Source organism: Polypterus senegalus, chromosome 10, assembly GCF_016835505.1.
Source record: "Polypterus senegalus isolate Bchr_013 chromosome 10, ASM1683550v1, whole genome shotgun sequence".
Classification (NCBI taxonomy): domain Eukaryota; kingdom Metazoa; phylum Chordata; class Cladistia; order Polypteriformes; family Polypteridae; genus Polypterus; species Polypterus senegalus.
Window position 1 is genome coordinate 171,771,934 of NC_053163.1, and position 22,550 is coordinate 171,794,483.

Here is a 22,550-nt window from a genome sequence, read left to right on the forward strand (position 1 = left end):
TGGAGAACAAAACTGCATTCAGGGAATGATGAGACACGACATACAGCAAACATGAGGGTCAAAAAGCCAGAGCTCGGCCAACTAGAAGACGAGATTCATTTAAACTCGATAAGAGACAATGAGCCCATGGCTTACTTTGCATTTGACCACACCCGATGGAAAATGTTACGTCTCGTAGGCTGATCATCGATAGCTCATGAGATCTAAAAGATTTATGTTTCATTTAAGAATCAACTTTTTCACAGATGTTGCTCTTAAAATTCCCTACGAGAAATAGCTTTCGACAAGGAGGAGACTTTAGATGCAACTGAGGTAAAAGGAGTCAAAATTGAGAATTTGGTTTGAAAAGCATGGCATTATTCTGTGAAATCTGTTTCCGGAGAAATGCCTGACTAACTCTTGAACAGAATGAATTGCAGTGAGTCATGCTGAGATGATGTTAAATCACGTGTTACTCTCTCAAAATGGTTAAAAGGTAATAAAGGATTACTTTTAGATAGATAGTCTGATAAAGGCGCTATATAGTGCCCGACCCGGCACAGACTAACGCAGAGGCACGTGTAAAATCACACAGGTTTTTTATTTTTCTTCAGCTGGAGGGCACGTCTTCCCCATAATCCCTCCAGCCACAACACAGTCCCAAAGCACTTTAAACAGAGCACAAACAACCCTTCCTCTGGCACCACCACTCCTCCTCCTCCTCCTCAACCTCATCCTTTTCCTCCTCCTAGGCAACCATGTCCTCTTCCTCCCGATTCTGGCCATTGAGTGGTGGAGGCTGGCCTGTTTTATAGCACACCCAGGAAGTGTTCCAGGTGTTTGACCACCTGGTCCCAATTACACCTCCAGGTGGGGCTGATGACGCGTCCAGCCGGGTTCTTGAGACTCGGCAGCACACCCTAGCGGCCATCCCAGCTCCCAACCAGGCTGTGGAAGACTCCATCTCCCATGGAGCCATGTGGGAGGCTGGGGAATCATTGTCGGCCCGGGAGGCTGCCACCAAGCTTCCCGGGGAAGGTATTTAGCTGTCCAAAGTTGCTCTTCCGGAACATACATAGCAGGGGCTGCCCGGCCGGGCATGGAACCCAGCCGTCCATCTAGATAGATAGATAGATAGATAGATAGATAGATAGATAGATAGATAGATAGATAGATAGATAGATAGATAGATAGATAGAGTGAAAGGCACTATATGATAGATAGATCTGAAAGGCACTATATAATAGATAGATCTGAAAGGCACTATATAATAGATAGATAGATAGATAGAATTTTATTTGTTTTTGCTTTCTAAAATAGCTCTTAAAATCTATTAATAATTATATAAATACATAAAAAATATAGTCAAGATTCTTAATGACAACTGAATTTATTTGCTTATATGAAATTTAAAAACATCATTAAAAATCAGGATGGCACAGTTGTGCAGTGGTAGCACTGCTGCCTCACAGTAAGGACACCTGGGTACGCTTCCCAGGTCCTCCCTGCATGGAATTTGCATCTTCTCCCAGTGTCTGTGTGGGCTTCCTCCCAAAGACATGCATGTTAGGTGCATTGGCGATCCTAAATTGTCCCTAGTGGGTATGCCCTGCGCTGGGCTGGCACCCTGCCTGGGTTTTGTTTCCTGCCTGGCACCCTGTGCTGGCTGGGATTGGCTCCCGTGACCCTGTGTTAGGATATAGTGGGTTGGGAAATGACTGACTGACTGTTAAAAATCACGCCTTTATACATTTAATATGAGGTTTTCTGTAAGGATCTAGCACCCATAAAAGAGTGGAAACCAAATAATATGATTTTAGTTTTCTCCTCAAGAAGATTTGGAAAATCTAAGGACATTCCAGCCTTAATGTCCTTGAGACAGTTTAATAACTGCTTCATAGAATTATTATCATTATGTTTTTGGGGCATATAAATGTATCTATCATTTGCATAGCAATGACTTGAAATGCCATATTTGTTAAAGACTGACCCTAAAGGAAGAATCTATAAAAAAATAGGTTTGGCCCAAGAATGAATCCCTGAGGGACCCCTCGTGTGTGAGAGACTGTAGAAGATGAAATGTCACCACAATTAATTAAAACGTTTCTGTCTGATAAGATGTGATCTACACCAGTCGAGAGCAATAACACTAATACCAGAAATAAGAATATTATCATCAGCTGTTTCATACGCTGCACTTAACTCTAAAAACAGAAGAATGGCTGAATTTCCAGAATCTGCTATTCGTAGTAGACCAACACTTTTAGTGGTGTGGATTCAGTGCAATGAATAACTTTAAAGCAAGAATGAAACCCATTACTGGTCCAAAAATGCCTGCAATTGAAAAAGTGTCAATACATTAGAGAGGGGAAAAAAAATTCTTTGCATTTATATAGTGCTTTTCTCACTACTCTAAAATTGGAGATGTACAGTATGTGATATTTGGGAATTGTTTTACATTATAAAATATATAACAATAAATTCATTTAAAACATATAACTACTAGTATATTAAAATAAGAATTGTCAGTTGTATTTTTAGCAGCTAAATCTATTGGGACTGTAGATTTTGTTTAATTCTCCATATGCCTACACTTATTTTAGTTATAATGCATAATGCCCGCTAGGTGGCGCTTAAACACAGACATTGACACGCAAAAATCAAGACTTTCTATTAAAGGAATTGATCATGGCTCAAAAGTCAGATACTGTATACATTTATTTTTTAAATTAGACTCATGTAAGGTTGTTCAGCTGACACCCCCAGATTGTTTCCCTTCATTCTTGCTAATATATTGTGAATTAAGGTCTTACCTGGCCAAGCAGCAGTTTTATCAGTGAAGGCAGCGATCTGGAGTCCTATAAAATGTCAGCCTGCTGGTCAGACTGAGATGCCTCACAGGACGTATGGTGGTTTTGAAACAATTTTCGTGGTAGTGGAGATGAATATTATGATTGGAGAGACAATAAAGAAAGGTTTCTCTATTTACTTTTCAAATAATGCTGGGGCCATTCACACCATTAATATGGGACACACTATACATCCAGTATGTACCAATTATATATATAAAACATAGGTGGTAGTTTTTTTTTTACATTAGAGTGTCAGTAAAAAAGGATAAACTTCAGAATTGAAAACATTCATCTATCCATCTATCTTTTTAACCAGTTTTTCCAGGGCAGGGTCCTAGAACAACACCTGAACAGGCCAATAGTTGAAATCATTCATTTCTAAAAAATGAAATGTTAGAGAGAGTGGTTTGTATTTTGTTACAGAAGGCAACATATCCACTTTAATTAAAGGACAAGGGTCTGTTTGTTTGTGTAATGGTGTGTACATCCGATTGCTATGACTCTGTCATTTCAACAGACGGCACATCTCAAACACTTGTAGTAATGAAATGCATTGCCTTTTAAATCCAACAGATGGCACATCACAAACTTTTTAGTAATGTATTTTATTATTATAGATGTCTGTGATATGCCATCTGTTGGAATGAGAAATGCAATGTGTTTTATTATTAGGCGTATTACAAAATACACTCCAATAGATGGACTGCAAATGTGAATTGATTATTTAGATTTCAATCCATCTTAGATAGGTAGCACAGACAGTAGATAAATAATAGACCCCTTGCTGACTTTAGGTTTCTAACCCAGTACATAATTAAGGAAAGAAATCAAACAAGTGGTTAAGATCAATGAAGTAATGCGCTGATTGAACCAAACTGATTAACTGAAACAGAAATTGGAGTCGAAAGATATCAGACTTGGAGATCGACAACCAAACTAAATTGCAAGGCTGAGGCAGATAAGATCATTTACAAGACAAGATGCTATATGATAGATAAGCAATTCCCTGGTTTTGCTGATGTTATGTTGCAGGCAATTTTTTTTTTTTTTTTTGCACCAAGATGCAAAGCTCTCCACTTGACCCCTCTCCTTCGTCTCATCTCCCGTATTGATACACCCCATAAGTGCAGAGTCATTTAAAGAATTCCTGCAATTGACTTGACCTGCTCTTATATTTCTAGTCTGGTGTGCAGAGAAAAGAGAAAAGCAGACAGGCCTGTTCCCTGTGCTGCTCCAGTGTTGCTCACACAGTCCTTGAGTCTTACAAATGGTGGTCATCCTGAAAGTTCATCCATCATCCAGGTCACCACAAGTCCATCCACTGCATATTCTCTGAGTGTACACCTTAACAGGGATGGCTGGATGGTACTGAAGGCGCTGATGAAATCAAAAAACATCATCCTCACAGGGCTGCCAGCTTTTGTTCGGCTGAGAATAAGTTTTGTGGAGCAGACGGATAGTTACATCCTCCGCTCCAACCTTTGTCCAATTTCACAATGTAGAACACACATTTTAGGTTCCGACTGAAAACGTTTTGATCATCTCTTATGTATTTAGCCAAATGTTTGGGACATAATTATCTTAACAAATGTTTTGTAAATCTAAATGATGTTTCACAGTATATGTAAGCAGCCAGCTTAAAGTATCTGAGATCCAGCTGACTCAGCTCTGTCATTCAGCAGCTCGTATGACCAAAAGTGCTATTTGCATTTTAATTCTCACAATTATACACCCAGTTTGCATGAACACTGAATCATTTCCTGTTTGTATTGCACTTTTACAGTATTTGTTTCCAGAGCATGGCACAAGTCAGCTACTCACAACTCAGTTATCCTGAGAGCCAGAAGAGGATGACTGGTAGGGACCAAGCAAGTTGATGGTGGTGGGCTGAACTATAAGAAAAACATGAGCATACACATCTTGTTTTTAATTTATGGAGTATGGAAGATTTCATTCTGGGTCACAAAAATGTTAAGAAAAAGCAAAGGCCCTATGTGGCCCATAGTGTACAGTGTTTCTTGATTCTTTAAAACTTTAAAAACATCACATTTCAGGTTTTATGGACAAACTATTCTTACATTAATTACCCTTGAAATAAGACCCAATAGCGCTTTTGCGTCTCTTTCGTAGATCCCAGTAGCCTGTTCTTTAGATAAAGGTGTAACCTCTGACATCTTAATGTTTCCTGGGAACAGATTCCAAGTTCTTCTTGAATGGAGTTTGACACAGTAGATTCAGAAAGCACTCAGACCTCTTATCTTTCTGCTCACATTATTTCATTGTAAGCATCATTTCAAATGGATACATTTCTCATTTTTGCACATTAATCTGCACTCAATAACCCATAATGGTAAAGTTTTCAGAAATATTTTCAAAATCATGAAAAATCTAAAACTGAAATATCTCAAACCAAAATTCAGTACTTTGGGCGCAATTCCGGGTATATCTCCACAAGCTCTGCACACCTGGTTTTGGGCTGTGTATCCCCTTCTTCCTGGCAGATCCTCTCACGCTCCATTAGATTGGGTGGGAAGTGTCTTTCAACTGCCATTTTCAGGTTTCTCCACACATGTTCTATAGCAGTGGTGGCGAACCTATGGCACGCGTGCCAAAGGGGGCACTCAGAGCCCTCTCAGTGGGCACGCGCGCCGTCGCCCGAGCACAGAGTTCGTTACTATAAAGCCAGAGGAATGCGGGGCCGGGCTGCTCCCTTACCGCTCCCCTCTTCACGCGCGCCGGAGGACTTTTCTCACATCACCCGCCCCTCTGCCCAGCAGCCCAATGGGAGCGCTTCCTTCGGCGGGCGGCACACATGCTGCTTGAGGGTGCGGCACGGACTGCAGCCTTTTGAGTCTGTGATTCCCGTGGTGGGGTTGGAGGGGATGTGGTATAGCGGGTCCACAGCTCAAAATTGAAAAGGCCAGTTTTAACAGATAATTGCCGCACTCGCGGCTTAAAGGGGGTTATGGTAGAGTGGCCGGAGCGGTTTCCGGGAGCTTTGTGATGCGGGCAGTCCTCGCTTAAGCGCACAGGTGAGGAGTCGTCCGCATCTGTAATTATTGCCGGGAGTTGCTAATCGCCACACCTGATCCACGACCCCGTAATATATAATAGAAGCTTTGGGGCGGAGCTTAACAGGGAAGACCTGCGTGAAACACTTGAGAGGATCGAAGGGATGACAAAGGACAGCACAGTTAGTTATGAAAATGAAATCCTTAAAGTGTGGAATTCTCTGCCAAATAATTTAAGTCAATGAAGGCACTTGAGATTGCTTTCCTTATTTTGTTTGGAACATCTTATGCTTGTGCGCAGCTGTTTTCAGCTTTGAATTAAATCAAATCTGACACCAGAAACAGACTAACAATGACCTGAGTGCTGCATGTGTTGCTCTCAAGCTTACAAAGTATGATCCAAGGTTAGACAAATTATCAGCATGCATACAACAGCAAAAAGCACATTAATTGTTCAAAAGCATACCGAATGCAAACTTTTACCTTTCAACAAAAAGTTGTTTGTATCATTGAAAGCTCCGTTATTATGTTTTTCTTTTAAGACAAAAGATGTTACTGTATGAGTGGCTTTTCTAAACTAAAAGCTCAGTAGATAGACAGACAGACAGAGCATCAGTATTGGCAGTTCAGTCCAATTTATCATCCAGCTGCACTCCCAGGTATTTATAGGTCTGTACCCTCTGCACACACTCACCTCTGATGATCACGGGGTCCATGAGGGGCCTGGGCCTCCTAAAATCCACCACCAGCTCCTTGGTTATGCTGGTGTTCAGTTTTAGGTGGTATTCAGGTTAAATTGCCATGTTGGCACTTTGCGATAAATAAGTGGGTTTTGGATTGCAGTTTGGGCACTTGGTTTCTAAATGGTTCGCCATCACTGTTCTATAGGGTTTAGGATTTGGACTTTGGCTGGGCCACTCAAGGATACTCAAAGACTTGTTCTGAAGTCACTCCTGTGTTGTCTGTGGTATACTTGGATCATAGTTGTGCTGAAAGTCGTGCCATCACCACAGTCTAAGATCACATGCACTCTGGATCAGGTTTTCTTCAACGACCCCCCTTTATTTGGCTTAATTCAACCTTCCCTCAATTCTGATTGGCCTACTTGTCCCTGTCACTGAAATGCACCCCCAATAACATGATATTGCCACCTCCATGCTTGACTATAGTGATGGAATTAGGCAGGTGATGAGCGGTGTCTGGTCTTCACCAGATATAGTGCTTGGAAAGTTCAGTTTTTGTCTCTTCAGAGCATCCTTTTCCGCCAGCTCTCCGGGTCCTTCAGATGGTTTCATATGCCTTTTACTCAAGAGTGGTTTCTATCTGATTGATAAAGTGCTGCTGAGATGATCTTCCAATGACAAGTTCTTCCATCTCAGCAGGGGATTTCTGAAACAGTTAGAGTGACCATTAGGTTCTTGTTCTTCTCCCCGACCAAAGCCTTTCTTGTCTGGTTACCGATGGCCAACTCTGAGGAAAGTCCTGGTGGTTCCAAAATTCTTCCATTTCGTAACTAGTTAGTGCTCCTGGGAGCACTAAATTCTTTTCGTCTCCTTGTCATGATCAATGCCTTGTAACTATTTGATCATGGTGGTCTACAGAAAGTTTCTTGGACTTCATGGCTTGGTTTTTGTTCTGAAATGCAGTGTGAATTGTAGGACCTTACACAGTGGATGGAGTGGATTTGGGTATTTGTCTTATTCCATTTCAATTATTTTTTAAGACTCTCCTTCCCTATGTGTATCAGTCTGGTACTTTAAACCTCTTACTCACACATGTCACATTTTTGTTCCATTTTAACCCTAGTTTGCCTTTTGCAGATACTGGAGCAGTAGCAGTTTTAGCCATGACCTGTGTGAAGTTGACCAGCAAACCACCACCAGAAGATGTGCAGAATACCATAAAACAACTAATCAGTACCATCTTGGAACACAGGCAGGAAAACGGAGTGATTGGCAACCTTTACAGCACAGGACTGGCAATGCAGGTCAGTATGATTTAGCCAGGTCCATCTTAACAGCATTATAGACCCCCGGACAAAGCAGCACACTGAGGGTCCCTACCTACACAACTACTCACAGGAATAAAAATGAAAATGGTTGATAAAATTAAACCTATATTTATTGTATTGGTACTTCCAACAAAGTCAGTGTTTAAATATTAAAAAACATGCTGTAGGCAAAGATTAATCAACACAAACGTTTGAACAATATAACATGAGCAACACAAAAATTTCAACACATATAAATGCATTGAGAGATCAAGTAAAATGACGCCTTTTATTGTCTAACTAAAGTGATTACTATATGCAAGCTTTCAAGGCAACTCAGGCCCCTTCTTCAGGTGAGATGTGACACAGAAACTGGAATTCCCTGTGTTTAAATAGACACCAGGATAAATAACAACATTAGAAAACCTTTAAGTGAGACATCTTTGTCCATCCATCCATCCATTATCCAACCCGCTATATCCTAATTACAGGGTCACAGGGGTCTGCTGGAGCCAATCCCAGCCAACACCGGGCACAAGGCAGACATCTTGGATGTAAAAAATTAATAGACCTCTTCAAGTTAAGATTTGTTTAGCAAAAGAGGACAACAATGTCTAGTCAAGATCTTTGGATAACATAACTGCCCAACAAAGTCTTTTGAAGTTTCTGATGAGTTTTTCAATACAATGTGGGTCTGTAGACAGGTGGCCTGTGCAAACAATCCTCATATCTGACCATAAAACTCTTGTCTCTATTTAAACCATGTTGTAATGTGTTTCATTTTATCAAGAGTTTGACTTCCCATTCTTTTATCTCTTGCTGTGTTCTGAAGTTGCCCATAAGCACTGGGATTTGAAAGTTCCTCTCACAGTGTCCATGGCTGTTGAAGTGGGCCACAACAGGAACATCTACAGGAAGTGCCACATCAAGCATGGCAACAATGTATATTATAGTCTGTCTGTGTCTGGGCCAGCATTCACAATATATATATATATATATATATATATATATATATATATATATATATATATATATATATATATTGATTGTATATATGCTGGCCTGGACACAGACAGGTGGATTCTTCCTGTTGAGCCAATAGTGTAGTAAAGGCCATGACACTTTGGTTGTCCTTCTCCACTTTAAGCCCACCAAATACAGCTGGCAACACTATATAAACACGGGGAACTCCAGTTTCTGTGTCACATCTTTGCTTATAGAAGGGGCCTGAGTTGCCCCAAAAGGTTGCATATTGTAATCTTTTTAGCTAGCCAATAAATGGTGTCATTTTGCTTGACTTCTCACTACATTCATAATGGCTAACATGGTATGACACCCTAGTACTACTAAACACATATAAATGATACTCAGTTAATAAACCATACAGATGGAGATGGCACAGTATGAAATTACTATGAATTATTTCATTATTAATCAAGTGTTCAACACAATCATTTGTGAAATTTCTTTGCAGAGAATTGAGTTGAAGTGAGGTTAACATCTAGGCGTTTACGTTATGTTGTGTGTGAGATCCATACACATACAGACACGTAAGATTGCAGAGGTGACCGTGATACTAAATCAGAGACAAATGCCAATGTCTGCTTGTAACACAACAACAACCATTTATAGTTTTGAATAGTAAAGTATTTATTTATTGACAGCAAGTCACAACATACATAGATTAGCATGGGGCCCCTATGCTCGTGGGGCCCCCAGGCAACTGCAAGCGTGCCCACGCGTAAAGACGGCCAAGGATTTAGCATCTCCTAAACAACAAAGGCTGGCAAGAGAAGAGGAGACACAAAATGGCTGAGCTCATCAGTGTTTAGTTGGCTGGCAGAGCTTTGTCAGGATACTCCTTCAGTGCATAGCAGACAGCATGTCTTTCCTTGCCAATGCCTGAATGATTTAATGTAACTACCAAAGCCAGTGTGTCCATCTTATCTCTGGTCTATTTCTGTCTCAGGCCCTGTCTGTGAACCAAGTGGACTACAGCTGCTCTCAAACCATCCAGGCGATCATTCCTCAGATTTCAGCTGGGGCTTTCGACAACCCAATGGCCGCCTCACAAATCGTTCCTTCTCTGGAGGGGCGCAGCTACTTGGATGTGACAAAACTCAATTGTGCGGCTGATCAGGGTGAGAATTTTGTTTTTGGGATTCCCCTAACATTGTAAATATTTCCCAGCACACCTTTGGGCACTACTAGCACTGTCACTGATCTGTGGATCATGGAGTTATGACAGTGTCATAATCAGACTATGCTACACTAAGTAAGTGACCCCAGGCTGGATCACAATCTCAGAATTATTCCAGATCTTTCCAGCATGTTGGGTGCTAGAACATTATTACCATGTATATCTAGGACATGCAAAGAAATCTTAATGTAGGACATGTTAAAAACACCATAGTGGAGTGCCTCAAAGCTTCACACATGTTGGACTACACTCTGTCAAACACACAGCGTGACACGCCAGTGTTGATTGCTATATCATTAATGGCACTTAACAATTAAACATTGTAATAATTTTATTTGAACTTTCTATATAGGTGTTTTCCTGCCATAGGGACTTTGTTTTCAGGAACCAATGACTTTGTACGATGTCAACCCTGGGTCACTTCATATGCTGCCATATTACCACACAACAGGAACTATTTAATGTAAAGAAGAGTGATTCTGCGTGAATTGTGGTGCATTGAGGAGTTCACAGAAGAACTCACTTTTTGCTTGGATGCAATGCATGGTGTGGCACATCAGAGACGTAGCTAAGAAGAAGTGATAAATTTAAAAACAATACAATTTATTTTCTTAAAATCCAAAATCACACAAGGAGTGCCACAATGGGCTTTAACAGTCCCTGCCTTTTGACAGCCCCCCAGCCTTGACTCTTTAAGAAGACAAGGAAAACTGCCCAAGAAAAATCTGTCTAGGGAAAAAATGGAAGAAACCTTGGGAAAGGCAGTTCAAAGAGAGACCCCCTTCCAGGTAAGTTGGGCATTCAGTTGGTGTCAAAAAAGAAGGGGGTCAATACAATACAATAAATACACAGAACAAAACACAAGTAATCCTCAATACAATACAATAGTAAAATAGAAATATTACAAGTACAGAGCAGAATTCAGCAGTAGATACGATTTGGATTTGTTCAGAGTCCTGGAGACCTCGGCCATCAAGCTGCCTCCCTCAATTGGCCATTCCACAGCTGAGTCAGTGCTGGGCCAGCCAATCTGATGAAAGAACCCCTCAACCCGATGATCCCTGTGACCCTCCATCAGAGCTGACTTTACCTTAGGCAGGCAGGTGGGCAGTGGCACCAAGTGCCACATTTGAGTACCGAGAAGAGGAAGAGAATAGGTGAGGGTTGGTAACAAATTCTAACTTTCATGTTACTTATGTTTTATTGCTAATGACTAACAACAGAGATGCAGTCTATACAGTCAATCAGCAGCTCTAGTCAGGGTGTGCTAAACTGAAGTACTGAGGCTTCAGCTAGGATTTGAAAGCTGAGACCAAAGGAGCATCTCTTATAGTAGCAGGGAGACCATTTCACAATTTAGGGGCCCTGTAACTAAAAGCTCAACCTCCCACTGTTATTTTATTAATCCTTGGAATATCAAGCAGGATGGCATGTTGAGATGTTAATGTACATTTTTGTTTGTAAGTCAAGGTAAGTTCAGACAAGTAAGCTGGGCCTTAAGAATTTATATGTTAAAAGGAGGATTTTGAAATTTGCCCTAAGGTGATGCTGTGTGAACTTCAGGAGTTCACGGGAATCCTCACATATTGCTTCAAAGCAATCACAGCTTCACACAGGGGAGATTATTGCATTGACATGGTGCCAGGGATGTATCTATAAAGACTGATGTAAAATGCATCACAATTGGGAGTTCACAGGGACCTTATTGCTTCGAAGAGATCCCAGTCCTTCATAGGGGAGAGTATTACATTGATGCAGTGCCAGGGAGGCCCCTATACAGCGTGAAGCATTGAGAAGTGCAGTGATAACTCTCCAAAGTCCAAACTACTAACGGATGTGTAAGATGCCACCAGTGCTAGTGCACAGTTTTCGCCCGAACCCCACCCATGATAACATATATAAAAAAAAGATAATTTTTAGGTGGAGTATTCCTTTAAAGAGAGTCTTTTTTTCTGTTTCTCATCATCAAAAATGGCAAATTTAATCCACCGTGATTCAATGTTAATAAAACATGCAAAGCGGGTGACTGCAATAATTATCAATTAGAAAATAATGACAGATAACAGCAAAGAATATCAAAAACTTCCAAATAAACTTTCACTTTCCATGACACCGAAGAGCATTGTGATGTCTTTTCTCCATTTAAATGAGCTGAATGACTGACTGCACAATCGGAGACACGTGTGACAGCAATTCAAGAAAACAGCTAGCTTGAAAAATCACTCAAATCCAATTATTATCTTTTCTAGGGGTCCCAAAAAATGTGTCCAGGCTATTTATGAAGATCTTTGCAATATTTGATCTCTTGTCAGGCGGCATGGTGGCGCTGCTGCCTCGCAGTAAGGAGACCTGGTTTCGCTTCCCCGGTCTTCCCTGAGTTTGCATGGGGCTTCCTCCCACAGTCCAAAGACATGCATGTTAGGTGCATTGGTGATCCTAAATTGTCCCTAGTGGGTGTGCCCTGCAGTGGGTTGGCACCCTGCCTGGGGTTTGTTTCCTGCCTGGCACCCTGTGCTGGCTGGGATTGGCTCCCGTGACTCTGTGTTAGAATGTGTGTGTGTGTGGGTGTGTATACCCTGGGGTGGGCTGGCGCCCTGCCTGGGATTGGTTCCTGCCTTGCGCCCTAGGATTGGCTCCAGCAGACCCCCGTGACCCTGTAGTTAGGACAGCAGTTCTCAAACTTTCGTATTTCGCGACCCCGCTTTTCATGGAATAATTCTGTACCCCCTGCATGATATAAGATAGATGAGAATAACCCCTGATACAACTAACAAAGGTATGATACTCGTGCGGTGTCGCGGTATCCTATCATTTTTACTTCCATAGGATTTGCATGTGTTCGGCTAACCTCGATGAAATATTTGCAATTTATTTTTTTTAAAAGTGCTTTAATAACTGTTAAAATGCCTTGTGTGGTTTTTGGTAGTAATTCTAAACCAAAAAACATTTATTCTTATTTAATTTTTTTTTTTATGTAAAGAAACGATCAAATATGTTTTAATTTTTTTATATCTCGTAAACAAGGACACCAATGAAGTCAATCTGCGCAAGACAAACATATATTTTTTTTCGACAAATATTATATCACTGTTAGTTGAATCATGAAAATAACCAGTAAATTACTCAATTTGGCAATATTGGCTACGCTGCCAATGTGGTGCAGTCGCGCCGCATTATCACCTGATCTACTGTTACCCGAATGCTCGCGACAGATAGGCTACAGATACGTCTCGAACTTTCTGGATTGAAAATACGCGACTATTAAATCAGCAGCAGCGGCGGCGCCGCTCATCATAGAAACAAACTTCAGATAGAAAAGGAGCGCAGAGTGTCGTATCTCGAATATCAAACCAAGCCTGGACAGGCTGTAAAGCAGGCACATATTAGTCATTAGATCTATGCCTTAGAAATGTTTTATTTTAATTTTAGTTATAATGCATTCGTTGTGATTATATGCTTGCAAATTTAAATTTGAAATAAAAATGTAAAAAATTAATTTTGATTTTTTGTTCGTTTATTCGACGCCCCCCTTGTTCAGCTTCAGTTTGAGAACCGCTCAGTTAGGATATAGCGGGTTGTTTAATGGATGTACAGTATGGATGGATCTCTTGTCACACTTGCTTTGCTTTACTCAGTGGCATCATAAAGGCACGGAGGTAGTGCTGAATTAACCATATAAGCAAAGTAATCACATGCTTAGGGCATCAAGGGTAAAGGGGCCACCACAAAAAATTTTCATGGCCGAATTTATCACATAAATTATTAAATTAATTAAATTTATAGCCATTTTCAAAATTTAATAAAAAATGAATAATGCCTCCCTGTACCTCCCCATGCTGTCACTGTTCGTAGATGGCGCCTTACACAGTGCGTTCTGCATACTGGTGCCATCTACGATGGGGAATTCCCGTTTCATGGTGATTCCCTTAAACACCATGTTATGTCAAAATATTGTGAAAATAATTCGATTCAAAACAATATGTTCTTATATTTTTAGATAATAGTTAATAGTTGATTAAAAATTATTATCACGTAATTGTTGTGTTTCGTGAATTATCCGTTATTTAACTTAAAATAAATTTCTAGTGCGTAGAAAGCGTTATTTTCTGTTTTAAGCAAAAACAAAAAATTGTCCCAGTTTGAGGAAAAAATATTCTGGTAAGTCTATTTAATTTTATTCTTGGATATTTTTAAATTCATTTACATTATGTAAAAGTGAAAATCGTACAGCTGATTATTATTGGATAAAATTGTTTATAACTTTTTTACTAATAAAGATTTATTAACAATTTTTTCACAAAATATTCTTCAAATCTTGCACTAAGAATATGTGTAAATAGATTTGCTAAACTGACACAAAAGCCATAAATAAATTAAATAATCAAAATGGTAAATTTACGGTTTTCATGTCAAAATGAAAACCCTACATTTAAAAAAAAAAAAAACCTTTAAACTAGAAATATTTTCTAGTTTGTTATTGTTTTACTATTTTGAATCACTAGTGAAAGGGGGCACCAAAATGACTTAGTGCTTAGGGCATCTAAGGGTCTTAATCTGGCCCTGCACAGAGGGACACAGTGGACAATTGCTTGTCACTTTTCAGGAGTCAGGAGGCCAAAATATTTGTCCACGTCTGGATTTCACCTGCCAGTCAGCTAGTGAAGTCAACCTTACTCAAGCTCAGTAAGCTGCACCTTCAGCTGTAAGGGTTAAAGTGAAACTGTCTTTAAAGTGGTGTTTATTTCTTTTTAAACAAATAAGATGAGTCATAAATAAAGACATGTCAAAATGGTTTGCTTAGTTAGGAGAAGACCATATTAACCTTTGTTTCTATCCCCCCCAGATAATCTGCCTTTTCCCACACAAGTCCCATCCACCACTCTCTCAAGCCAGCCTATCAATGTCATCTACACGGTGGTGAACAACTTGCCTGGCTGGGCTCCCTTCGATGACACAATCACAGTTTCCATCTCCAAAGACTCCACTCTGTTAGATGTCATGAAGAAAGCTGAAAAGATGTCTCCCGACAAGTTCAGGTACTGGGAATTGCAAAAATGCCAAAGTGAATGTCATACAGTGGTTTGGGAAAATATTTTGACCCATTCACTCTCTGCACACATTATTGTGGTGTAGATTTATAACTGGATAAATCTTTTCCCATCAATCTGTGCTCAATAACCAATGATGAAAAAGTGAAAACATGTTTTTAGAAAAGTTAATAAAGATTTAATGGGTGGAGTGGTGGCTCTGAGGCTAAGAATCTGCCCTGGTATCCCGAACGTTGCTGGTTCGAATCCCCATCACTGCCAAAAGAGATCCTACTCTGCTGGGCCCTTGAGCAAGGTTCTTAACCTTCCACTGTTCCAGGGGCGCTGTACAATGGCTGACCCCAAGGGGTATGCAAAAACTAACAAATTCCTAATACGAGAAATTTTATAAGGTAAAAAAAAAAAAACTTACCAACAACTTGGACTGGTACAAGCATAACAATGACCCAAAGCATACAGCCAAAACAACCCTTGAGTTGCTTCAGGACAAGTCCTTGAGTGGTGCAGCCAAAGCCCAGACTTAAACCCCATAAAACATTTGTGGAAAGACCCGATGATGGCAGTTAACAAATACTTCTCATCCAGTCTAACGAAGGGTGAAAGGATCTGCTAGGAAGAATGGCATAGACTTGAAGCTGTAATTTTTGCCAAAGGGGCTTCTACAAAGTACTGAATTAAGGATGTGAATACTATGAATGAGAGATATCGGCTTTTGAACTATTATAAATTTGAAAACCTTTTTGAAAGCATGGATCACTTTGTCATTATGGACTATTTCTTGTAGACCAGGGTTTTCAAACTCAGGTCCTGGAGGGCAGCAGTGGCTGTAGGTTTTTCATTCTAGCCCTGTTCTTAATTAATGACCTGTTTTTTGCTGTTAATTAACTTCTTTTGAATTAATTGTAATTGACTTGCTCTTGAAGACTCCTTTTCCTTAATTAGCTGTCAAACAATAATGAGATGGGCAGCACGGTGGTAAGGAGACCTGGGTTCGCTTTGCATGCTGAGTTTGCATGTTCTCTCCGTGTCTGCGTGGATTTCCTCCCACAGTCCAAAGGCATGCAGGTTAGGTGCATTGGCGATCCTAAATTGTCCCTACTCTGTGCTTGGTGTGTTGGTGTGCCCTTGCGGTGGGCTGGCGCCCTACCCGGGATTTGTTCCTGCCTGTGCCCTATGCTGGCTGGGATTGGCTCCAGCAGACCCCCGTGACCCTGTGTTAGGATATAGCTGGTTGGCTAATAACTGACTGACTGACAATAATGAGATACAAAATGAGCCAAAACATGACCAGCAAACTGCCTCGATCATACAGTATCTGAAAATAAAGAAAGTTGAAGGTCTCAGGAATGCTCATCTGCTCAAGTCTACAAAACATTTGAACAGTGTTCTTAGAAAAGAGGAAATCAACAATTTCAGAAATGTATGCCATTACACAATGAGAGTAGCAACAATTAAAGAATGGGTTTAACTGACAACAGGAATCAGTGCCTAATTAAGCAACTGGTTGGAGTTTAACAAGCTGACTTAGTTGGTCTTCTGTTGGTTGACTCACTTCACATTTCATTTCTGTTTGGGTACCATTTAAGGAAAGAACTCTTAAAAAAAACAAGTCAATTAAAATGAATTTAAAAGAAGTTAATTAGCAGCAAAAACAGGTCACCAATTAAGAAAAGGGTTAGAATGAAAACCAGAAGCCACTACGGCCCTCCAGGACCGGAGTTTTAGAACCTTACTGTAGACTGATGGGCCAAAATGGCAAATTTTTCAATTTAGAATTAAACTTACAACACAATAAAGTGTGCGGCAAGTGAAGGGATGTGAATATTTCCTGAATCCACTGTATCTGTCAATCTGTTGATGTACTGGGGTGGAAGACTATGAAGGGAAAGACTCTTTAAGGCGCATCTGAAAGTAAACTGCTACAGTGGTGGGCATTTGTGGTTGAATTTCCTTTTAAGTGGAGGTCAGGCTGTTAGCAATAAGGTGCACTGTGACAGCATACTTTGGAAAGTGAGAAGACGAACACAGTAATGCCACAGATACAGGTGACATTGTCCTTCTTTTTCACACGCGACCTTCACTGCTCCCCAGGTTCACTGTAGAAATGTCCAGCTGGGGGCCCTTTGTCACAAGTATCCAGGGACTGTATGGGAACAATGAAGACCACACCTATTGGTACTTCACGAGTGGATCAGACAGCTTGGCTCAAGGTAAGTCGCTATTGTCTTCTCAGATATGAACTGGTGTCGAAGCCTAACATCCTCTTTGCACAGACTTTCAATCTCCCTTCGTGTGAACAACAGGCTGTTATTGCTGAGTCTTTATGACAGCTGTATGGCACTGGCAATGTGGACAACAAATCACTGCAGAGCAAAACCGATGGGCACATCTTGTTCAAGGGGTTGCATAGATGCAGCATTGTCCTCTATGGATATGATAGGAATCAGCATGACATTTGAAATGTTGAGTATGCACCAACTTCCCCAATCTCTTCAACAATATATAGGATGGCCCTTGCGATTTGTGGGTTTACAATTCCTGGTTCCAAATATTAGCAGGTTTGTCATCAATAATTAAATGGAAATTGTTTTACAAGTCTTGTGATCTACTCTGGAAAACACAGACGATGCTTTAACAGTGCTACTTAAATGGACTGCCAAACCCAGCAACCACGGGAGTATTGCATCGCATCATTGGTGAGCTTCAGTGGTTGCTGCAAGGACTGCTGGGTTAAAATTGCCAATAGACTCCAGCTGAGGACTTCCAGAGCTCCACTCTGTTGAGGCGGTTGTCACCTCAAATTATACGTTAGTGATATACCTATTTACACTATGGTAAAGTTAGGGTTGGGGGAGGGGGAATTATCTGACTGAAAAACCAGTTGACAAAGCTGGCAATCCAATTGGCTGTCCAGCAGAGCTACTGAATCGTGGTGCGGCAGTGGTCGGCAATGTTACCCATTTTGAAAAATGAGGTTTCTAAGAAGGTACACCAGGAAGTAGCAAGACAGAGTAAGTTGGAGTAGTATTGTTTGAACATGTTCTCAGTTGTTACTAGTGGAATTTTAGTTTGCTTTTTTTTCAGGTACTGCTGCTTAATTAAGGTCAGCGTCAGGTCAATTCGGGGCACATCAAAGGTTATTTTTGTATGAACTAGCGGCCAGTTAGAGCTGATTGCCTGCTAATTGGAGGTAATTAGCATTGTAGCTCTAGCAGACTATTTAAGGAGCTGTAGTGGAGAGTGAAGTCAGGTTTGTGAGACAGAGTAAGTTACGCAAAGAGTTGTGGGAAACAAACTGCTGAGATGTGGAGTTCAAGCAGAAACCTTGAGAACCTTTAAGCTGAATCTCAATGAGATGTTGGGACAGCTTAGATATTATCTAAACTAACGGGCTTGACGGACTGAATGGTCTCGTCTTGTTTGACAAATTTCTTATGTTCTTATAAGAGTGCTGGTTTTATAAGTGACCCATAAAAAGCCAGCAGGATCGCAGTCGGTGTGGTCTTTTTGTTTCAACATTTCACTCTACATTTGGATTGCAGTTACACCCCTTTGGGTTACAGTTTTCTGTGGATTTATGTTCTTGTCCTGAGCCCGCTTGTTCATGTGAATTCATCTGGGTTGGAAAATGCCTTCTTCCTGGAGAGCGCTCCCGACTTTTTATAAATCTTCACAAATGTCACCATCACGGCAAGACAAAACTGTATACAGTAATCCCTCGCTATATCGCGCTTCGACTTTTGCGGCTTCACTCTATCGCGGATTTTATATGTAAGTATATCTAAATATATAACACGGATTTTTCGCTGCTTCGCGGGTCCTGCGGAAAATGGGCCTTTTTACTTCTGGTACATGCTTCCTCAGTTGGTTTGCTCAGTTGATTTCATACAAGGGATGCTATTGGAGGATGGCTGAGAAGTTACCCAGTCAGAGCACGCAGTTAAGTTCCTGTGTGCCGATTGGCTCAGCGACGGAGCACCGAATTCGATTCCGCTGCGTTAACCAGGAAGTCTTGTCTCGCTCATTCCGCATCAATGTGTTTCGTTGTGTAAAGAGTTTACTTCTGTGCTCATCTTTGTGCGTAGTCAAGCCCTTTGTTATGGCTCCAAAACGATCTGCTCCTGCTACTGCTTCAGGGGCCGTGCCCAAGCGCCAATGGAAGATGCTAACGATTGCCGAAAAGGTAAAAGTTTTGAATATGTTGAAGGAAGAGAAAAGCCACCCCACTGTAGGACGCCATTACAAAATCAATGAGTCCACGATTCTTTTTATTTAAAAAGGAGGAAAAGAATATAAGATCTACAGCTGCAGTGTCCTTTAACCAGGGCGCAAAACGAGTTGTAAGTGGATGTAATTAGGCGGTAGTCCGGATGGAATCTGCTTTAGGGATTTGGATTGAAGACTGCCGGAAGAAGAACAACGGCGGTGCTACACAATCGCCTGAAGAGGCTCCTTTAGAAGAGCTGTAACGCTCTCCTTTGTTATGCAGTAAAATTAAACTCCTCATTATCGGACTAGTCGTCGTGTCATTGTTGGTGAGTAACCATAATTAATTTTCTACTTACAGTACTTAGTACATGTACACATGTTTAGTATCACTGTACAAACATTTTACTGTATACAATTTTTCTTGCATTGTACGTATTTATTGCTGGTGGCCTGTCTATCGTAATGGCTGTAACATATGTGATATTGGTGACACTCGATATCTTTAAAATAATATTTAGGTTTTACTGTATATAAACAGTGTGTTTATATGCATAATTTCAATGAATCTTACCTAATATCTAAGAGAATACAAAGGGTTTATGCTGTATAACTGTGCGGGAAATGTTTATAAGAGTGTGGGAGAGTTTATAAGGGCTTAAAATATATAAAAATAACCATATAAACATATGGTTTTACTTTGCGGATTTTCACAGGTGAAACCCCCACGATCGAGGACGAACCACTGTATAACTTTCAATAGGCTGATCACAAGGGATTTTATTTCATAACTACACCAGTTTCATCATCCTCTGCGAGACTGGACCGTGTCGTAGGTGTTAATCATTCATCGTTTTGTGCTCAGCGTTTTGTTAGATTTCTTTTGTATCCGTAATATTAATTATGTTTTTCATTTATTACCATAACTATACTTACAAAATAAGTTACATTTTGTAAAAAGAGTTACAGTCCATTAAAGAACTGCTGAAGTACTCACTGTGGGTGTCGCCACGCATCTCTGTCTCAGCAGCCAGCTTCACACACCTGTGATTTGCTTGTGAAGTCATCATTCTCTGATGCATTTCTCACACGTTTTTACATCTTATTTAGTTCAACAAACTCATAAAATGCAGTAATCGTGAACCAAAAATATAGTTAGGAATTTTCGTATTTGCCGAGTTTCTGCTTTCAAAAACACAGCGAATCGCAAGGGATAACTGTATACATATCAAGCTCAATAATAAAATTGATTGAATGTGTAAAAATATTTTTTTTGGAAAGTAGAAATCAATCCAAATATAACTAAAAAACAAAATATGCAGACTTGTGGGTTTTTTTTTTTTTACGAACACATTTATCTGGGGAATTTTAGTAATACAAGAGTGCAATATACAATAATCAGTTGGCTACTAGCTTGTTCAAGAATTCTACAATGTGTTTCACTGCTAAACCATTTTCTGCATTTTATGAAACAGACAGCATATGAAATTGTGACTTGGCATGATGAAAAGAGTAAATTTTCTGAACACTAATGTGTTCATGGGTATAAACCAAGAGCATTTAGTTGCTGTAGGGTCCTAAGGTGACCCTCTTGTCCCTTTTATACTCTTTATTGAACTGAACAAAATGCCCCAAATCCCTACTACGGCCCTCGGAAGTTTCTCTACCTTTTATATTTATGATCTCAGTCAACATGATGAAATACCATAACAGGCTGGAAAAAAGTTACTAATGTGTTCATTAGACTGGATTAGGCTAAATTAAGTACATTTTATTAATCCTATGGGGAAATTCAGATGCATACATCAGCAGAAACATAAAAAAACAAAGATAAGGTCTCACAGGACAGAAAATACACCACATCAATCAATCAGCAGATAGATAGATAGATTTGAAAAGTACATCAAGTGGAAACATTGAATTGCCTTGATTGCAGGGGGCAGAATAGACTACATAGCAAATTGTGCTGGAATGAGCTTGTGGCTTAAAGTGCTCCAAAAGAAAGCCTCCTCCTGGGGATGGAGGGGATTCTGTTTCCACCGTCTTCTTTTCCACAGCAGTGTATCCAGAGTTTGCCCAGTGATGGTGCAGGCGTTCCTGATAAGTTTATTCAGGCATTGCGCTTCTTTTGTGCTCAAGTCTTTTCCCCAGTAGACTGTAGCGAAGAACATCACAGTGGCTACTATGGGCTGGTAGATCATTTCCAGGGGCTTGGTGCAGACATCAAAAAGCATCAGAGTCTTCTTAGGATGTCCAGTCTGCTCTGGCCCTTCTTGTCTGGCGTTACTCTGTTGTCAGACCAGTCTAGTTTGCTGGTACTTGTAGCCCTGCACCACGTCTGGGTTCTTCCCCTTAAGGGTGACTGGACTCGCAGGCTCCTTGGTGTGCTGGAAGTCTACCACCAGCTCTTTTCTCTTGCTGATTTTGATTTGCAGGTTATTGTCACTGCACCACAAGACGAAGACAAAGAAATCATGGTTGTAGATATAGCCAGATAATATGAAAGGAATGGGTCTCATCCCAAAGGATGCCCAGGACCATGCAGTGTGGAGGACAAAAAAAAAAAATGTATGGGACGACTGGAAAACCTGAGTACATCCAGAAAATGGACTTCAAACTGGTAATGATAATGAGGACAGGAAGGAAAATTTAAATATGTAGACTTTTGGATCTAACAGAATCCCTGTTTGCGTTCAGTATAAGTCGTGGTGGTCATTTTCAATACAGTATCTTCATGCCTTAACATAATTTTTTTTTTATTTGCATTTGTAGGTGTTGGCAGCTATAAGCCTGTTGATGGAGAGCACATTTCGGCCACCTTCTCGAAATACTAACCCTACATGTTCAGGAGAACAAAAATCTTTCTCCTTTTCCAGTCATACTCAATTGATCAACTGTTTCCTTAAACTCATTTAATCCTTCAGAAATTCAACTATATTGTAATTGTTGTTGGCCAACATATTTGGCATAATAAAATTCATTCTGACTACTGCATCTTCTTCCCTGATGTTGTGATTTGGAGTCCTGAATATGGAGAAGTGGTTGTGAGGCCTCTGAAAGAAGCCACAAAAAGGAGGCCTGCCCAAAAATAGCCTCACCCCAAATCAGTCAGTCCCCAACTACTATATGCAGGCTTCATCTTATCTACACAGCTCCCTAACCCTAACCCCACCCCCAAAACATGAAAAAAAAAATGCAAAGTAAGTCCAAGATATTTCACAAAATGTCTCACAAAGGAGAAAAACTGTAAAAACTCTGGCTTGT

General features: G+C 40.4%; 1 protein-coding gene across 1 annotated transcript in view; it reads left to right on the forward strand.

The window, feature by feature from the left end:
• The window catches only part of LOC120538086 (transcobalamin-1-like), a 35,705-nt gene extending 13,425 nt beyond the window's left edge, over nt 1-22,280 (forward strand). Inside the window, exons 5-9 of the mRNA XM_039767512.1 lie at nt 7,663-7,829; nt 9,802-9,973; nt 14,876-15,068; nt 17,172-17,290; nt 22,059-22,280. Of these exons, the coding sequence (XP_039623446.1) occupies nt 7,663-7,829; nt 9,802-9,973; nt 14,876-15,068; nt 17,172-17,290; nt 22,059-22,120 (713 nt within the window). The 3' untranslated portion in view covers nt 22,121-22,280. The remainder of the gene's footprint in view (nt 1-7,662; nt 7,830-9,801; nt 9,974-14,875; nt 15,069-17,171; nt 17,291-22,058) is intronic.
• Nucleotides 22,281-22,550: the final 270 nt, after the last annotated feature.